At 51.1% G+C, this 6,000-nt stretch overlaps 1 protein-coding gene across 1 annotated transcript in view; it reads left to right on the top strand.

Moving 5' to 3' along the window:
* Nucleotides 1–6,000, top strand: part of LOC109910099 (slit homolog 3 protein-like) — a gene marked incomplete in the record, with an annotated part of 181,675 nt that overhangs the window by 156,888 nt on the left and 18,787 nt on the right. Inside the window, 3 exon segments of the mRNA XM_031798315.1 lie at nucleotides 594–718; nucleotides 1,873–1,970; nucleotides 3,085–3,224. Of these exon segments, the coding sequence (XP_031654175.1) occupies nucleotides 594–718; nucleotides 1,873–1,970; nucleotides 3,085–3,224 (363 nt within the window).

Here is a 6,000-nt window from a genome sequence, read left to right as displayed (position 1 = left end):
CCTCCTTCTCTCCCTCTCTCCTCTTACCGCCACCTTTCCTCCCCCTTCTCTCTCTCTCTCTCCGTCTCCTCTAAAGGGGAGTGAACCCAGCTGCCACATATTTCTGCCCTCTGTAACCACGCATGCCAATTAATGCTGATCTGGGATTTATCTGAGATTAAGGCAGATTAAGGTTTATTAAATGTGGATAAGGAAGGTCTTAAAATGGTGCGGAGAGAAAGAGTGAGTGGAATCGCACCGTGTGACTCACTCTCTCAATCTTTCTTCTTTATCTCACTCGCTCTCTGTCGCTCTTGTCCTCTCTCTTTCTCTCAATTGCCCTCTCCCCCTGTCCCCTCTCTGTTTTTTTTGCCTTTCTCTACATCTCTCTCTATCTCCCTCTCTATCTCCCTATCTGTTGGTGTCTGCCTCTCTCTACCTCCCTCCCTCTCTCCCTCCCCCCCCCCTCTCTCTCTCTCTCTCTCTCTCTCTCTCTCTCTCTCTCTCTCTCTCTCTCTCTCTCTCTCTCTCTCTCCCCATATCTCACCCTCTCTATTTTTCTCTCCCTTCCCCCCCCCCCCCCCCCCCCCCCCCCCCCCCTCTCTCTCTCTTAGGTCCGGTGGATCTAAATCTGATGGCAAAGTGTGCTCCCTGCCTTGCCGGCCCCTGTCTGAACAATGGCACATGTGCCAGCGACGTTAGTGGTTCCTACCACTGCACCTGTCCCATTGGCTACAAAGTGAGTACACAGCCCCCCCCCACACACAAACACACACACAACCACGACCTGGAGAAATGCAACAGTTGGTTTGGGTGTAAGTATTGAGGGGAGATTGAAAAGGGTTACAATAACTGGTAAAAGGCTGTCGTCTGGAAAAACTCACCCAAATCCACCCAAGGGTAAAATAGCATTCAAATATCCAGCAGATGGGTGTGCGTGTGCCTGTTTGCGTGTCTGTGTACCTGGCGGGTGTGTGTGTGTTTTAATGTCCCCACTGTGTTGTGTGCTGTTGGTTTGTCTAATCAGTAGCCTTATGTTTGGTTATGGGATTCCTGTCAGTGTCCTGCTCCACAGACACAGATACAAACTTAACCTCGAGCCCTCTACAGGGACAAAGCCCCTGGCCTTGCTTTTTAATTAAAATCTTAATGTTTGCGTGTGTGTTTGTGTGTGTGTGTGTTTGCGTGCGTGTGTGTGTGTGTGTGTGTGTGTGTGTGTGTGTGTGTGTGTGTGTGTGTGTGTGTGTGTGTGTGTGTGTGTGTGTGTGTGTGTGTGTGTTTGCGTGCGTGTGTGTGTGTGTGTGTTTGTTTGTGTGGGTGCGTGCATGTTGTTTTCTGTCGGCCTCCACTGGCCTTAAATTAATTAAAATGTGTGAGGAGAATGAGAAGCTGAGAGAGAGAGAGAGGAGAAGAGGAAAAGAGAATGAACCCCCCCTCCCAAAGGAAAAGAGAATGACCCCCCCCCCCCCCCCACAAAAAAACAAAAAAAACAAGCGTCCGTCCGTATGGCGTCTTTGATCAGAGGAAGTGGGCGTCACGGTGGCGGTGGTTTCAAATTCAAACAGGGAGCCAGTGTCTCTGAGGGACATGCATGGCGGTCGCGTGTGGAAAGGGTACGGCTCCATGATATAGCACCAATTCCCTCTATAGTGTGATACTTTTAACCAGGGTTCGTAGGGCTCTGGTTTAAAGTAGTGACCTATGTAGGGAATGGGGTGCCATTTGGGACGCAGACTGTCTCTTCCTATCTTCCTACGCTGCTGCTGTATGTGACTGTGGGTCTTGAATGGCACATGGCACTATACTGTAACACTACCACTACACACACACACACACACACACACACAGTGATAGACAGTCTAACACCTCTCTCCCTCCCTCCCTCCCTCCCAGGGTCAGAACTGTGAGATAGCCATCAACGCCTGCATCAGTTTCCCCTGTGCCAGCGGAGGGACCTGCCACCTGATGCCAAGCCAAGTGGAACAGTTCAGGTACACACCGATGACCTCTCTACCATCACTACCATGCAGTCATGGAACCATACTGGGCCCACACTTCCCTCTCTACGCTCCAAAAGGGACCCTATTTCCTATCTAGTGGGTACAGCCAGAGGAGTAGCGGGCAGTCAGCAGTTGTGTTTCAGTGTGTGAGTGACACCGTGAGATCCCATGGCTCTGTAGAGCTGGAAGCAGATGACTGTCACTCTCTTCTCTCTTTCGTCTTCCACTGTTTGGCCTCTTTAAACGCCAACCAACCGCCCGACCCCAGGTTTACCCCAGTTCTCTGCCTCATTAATGAGACACCTCAGTGATCCAGCCAGTCCCTCTGGAGAACTGCTTAAAGAAATCCAAGGCGCTCCTCTCCTCTGCGTTTTCTTCTACTTCTTTCTTTTCAACCAGCAGCCGCTGGCCTTCAGAGGAAGACAGGCGCTTGATGAAGCTACCCGTCTCACCGGTAACGCCCGCCACAGCTCAGTAACGCTTATCTCACCCTCCTCTGCCCACTCGCCTGACGCGGCACACCCATGATGCCAGCCTTGTCCCCAGCCACCCGCCCACGCCTGCCAGGCGTCACCACGAGAGAGAGAGAGAGAGAGAGAGAGAGAGAGAGAGAGAGAGAATGCAAGCGAGATTCAGAGCCAGTGGTGCCTGAGTCAAAGGGTACGGTCTCAATCGGTCTACCAATTCCAGACATGACATTTAGGTATAGCTTGATGAATGCCCTTCCACGTAGGATCAAACAGGAACCCACGTCTAATTGAAATGATTGAATCCACAGACAGACCTGATTACATTTTCAAATGCCACTGGAGTTCTACCTTTGTTGTTATTCCCATTAAAGTGCAGGTTTTATACCAGGTCTTAGGCTTTCAAAGGGCATTAGTCACTAATAGAGGGGCCAGAGACAAAGAGCAGAGGGCATCTGGAGAGTGGATTTGACAAGTGGAAGGTAACCCAGTACGCTTCCCCGACCCAGTGTGGAGGGTAGAGAGGGTGTACCCGGTATGGTTCTGTGACTCTGGCTGTGTCTGAAATGGCACCCTATTCCCTATTCTCGAGCTAACCCCCCCCCCCATATCATCTCTCTCTCCTCTCCCCTCGGCAGCTGTGCGTGTCCACCTGGCTACGAGGGTCTACAGTGTGAGGTGAACCCAGATGACTGTGAGGACAATGACTGTGAGAACAACTCCACCTGTGTGGATGGCATCAACAACTACACCTGCGTCTGCCCCCCCAACTACACAGGTACTGGACACACACGCACACACGCACTGAACACTACTCTGTGGAGACGAGCAACACCATGAGCATACATTGGCTTCTCATCCACTTGTTGTGCTTCTCTAGTACATTCTAATACACTTTTTTAGTTTTTTTTAACGAGTCAACCACATCAAGATAAAAGTCTGCTTAAACATAGACAAAACTCCAAACCCCTCTGCTCTGAAATTGCATTTAAAGCAATTGTGAGTCATTTAGTTATTTATCAAATCAACCAAAGAGTAATTTTTTCCGCTAGCCTATAATGGACTGTTTTTTCTGCATTGACCTGAAACTGCTCTCTGGAGATGACATTGCAGTCAAGTTGGAGCAAAGAGGCAAAGAGGGGGTAGGAATCCCTTGGGGGGGGGGGGGGGGGGCTGCCTGCACAGTCCAGTGAGTTCTGCCCAATAGCTGACAGTGCAATTCTGAGTGCAGGCAGCCAGTTCTGGTGAGAGAGACGGAGAGAAGTTTTCCCACTGTCTCTCTGCCAGGCTGTGGCCTCTCTCTCTCTGCAGTTCACACGGCAGGCAGGCGAGGCGGGCAGCAGCGGGCAGCTCCCCGGTCGGGCATCATGGGCCGTCACCCGCCATCGCCTGCCTGACTCAGGCGTCACAGGGGAGGGAGGGCGCTGATCTGTGCAGCTGCTCCAACGCACATCGACCCTGTCATTAACGCTGCACGCCTAATTGTAGGCCTCGCCGTGCCGTGTCCGTCCCAGTCCCAGCCTTCCCTGGGACCAGAGCAAAGAACACAGAGTGCCTGTATGGGGCAATGAGGCTAGAGGCTGGCAGTAGAGAGACATCCAGCAGCCAGGCTGCTACACATACTGCCCCCTCAGTGTGGGCATATGGGCACCTGGGCTGGCGGTGGGCAGCGCCAAGCGGCCCTGTGAAGCAGCAGCCACAGCCCGACTCTAGGGGAAGTCCGCAAGCTAACCCAGCAATTAGGCCTCCTTTAAACTAACTGTTTGTCCTCCTTCTCTCTCCGCCCTTATCCATCCATCCAGCCATCCACACAGAGCAGTTTTATTTGGCTGCTTCCTATTTTAAACCAGCACAAGCAAGACGGTGTGTGTGTGTGTGTGTGTGTGTGTGTGTGTGTGTGTGTGTGTGTGTGTGTGACTACATGGATATAGTCTAGAGGAGGGGTTCTCAATTGAATTCAGCTGTGGGATTTTTTTATTTAGCAAGTTGGTTGGAGGGGGGGGCACTTCTAAATCGTTTGTACATTGCAAATTGACCACAAGAAGCCTAAACAGTTATAGTATTTGACCAAAAATATATCATTTCAAACCTTGATTACATTGGGGTAGGATCACATATGCCTCTCTATTTGTGCGTGGGAATACTTGGGAACAGATTTCCTCAATTAAAATCACTTTGAGCTGATTTCCTGGTTATTTTATTTTATGTCCAACAACAAAACAAAACATAAAAAGCCCATTAAAGCTTGGGGGTCCAAATCAATTCTGACCCATGGACCTATTGAGGAACCCTGGACTAGAAGGGGAGAGAGTGTCTCACTGGCCTGCATCACATTACCAATAGATCCTGGGAACATGTTGTTAGGGAGGGAGAGAGTGGTAGAAGGAGGGGGTGGCTAGGTGGCTGTCCAATTGGCATGTTGCTTGACCTTCTGAGGCAGTTTTTATTTTATTTACATTTTCAATGACAGCCTACTGGGGCAAAACAACAGATTTTTACCTTGTCAGCTCGGGGATTTGATCTTGCAACCTTTCGGTTACTAGTCCAGCACTCTAACCACTAGGCTACCCTGCCGCACCTCACAGTGCAGCGTGAGAGGACCAGTCTCTGCTGACTATCTCCTCACCTCTGTTCTCTGTTCTCTCAGCTCTCTGAGAGTGACAGGGCAGACCTGCTCACAGGGGGTGGACGTGGCCTCCATCTGGTGTGTGTGTGTGTGTGTGTGCGTGTGTATCTGGGTTAAGTGTTCTGGACCCTCTGGTTATCAGAACCATGAGACACAGTGACATCTATAAACGATCCTCCTCTCTCTCTTTCTTCCTTTACAAGCTGACAGATATGATATGGGAAAAGGTCAGTCTCTCTCTCCACACACCTTCTCTGGGTTTATTTTTCCTGTTTCCCCTGTAAAACTAAAACTGCAAGCTAAACGGAAAATTATTTCTTTTTCATATTGAATAGAGTGCATATCAACTCTCATTTTGCCACTGACTTTCAGTTTTCCGTACCAATCGAAACCAGAGCCAGGCCTGTAGCAATGAAAACAGGCAGACACAGACACATTGTGACAGCTCCCCACAGAGCACCATCGAAGCCCAATTGGAGTGGATTTCCCCTGTAGAGTGGCGGCTGCTGGGACGCTGGCAGACTTCCCCAGGGCCCCACCATGAGGCTGCCGGATGAGGGAGAGGCAGAGGAAACAGACCTGGCAGTAGATAGAGAGAGAAGTGGAGGGAGGGAGGGAGGGAGGGAGGGAGGGAGGGAGGGAGGGAGGGAGGGAGGGAGGGAGGGAGGGAGGGAGGGAGGGAGGGAGGGAGGGAGGGAGGGAGGGACAGATATTGTTAAAGAGGGAGGGAGAGATTGAGTTAGAGAGGGGGGAGGGAGAGAAAGATCTCTCAGGGGCCAGGCTATGGAGTGTCTGCATCTACTCTCCCTCAGCCCAGCCGCAGACAGACTCAGAGAGGCTTTGTACTAGGAGGGAGGGAGGGAGGGAGGGAGGGAGGGAGTCAGTCAGTCAGTCAGTCAGTCAGTCAGTCAGTCAGTCAGTCAGTCAG

Source organism: Oncorhynchus kisutch, linkage group LG19, assembly GCF_002021735.2.
Source record: "Oncorhynchus kisutch isolate 150728-3 linkage group LG19, Okis_V2, whole genome shotgun sequence".
NCBI classification, from domain to species: domain Eukaryota; kingdom Metazoa; phylum Chordata; class Actinopteri; order Salmoniformes; family Salmonidae; genus Oncorhynchus; species Oncorhynchus kisutch.
This window is presented reverse-complemented; position numbering and strand designations above follow the sequence as displayed.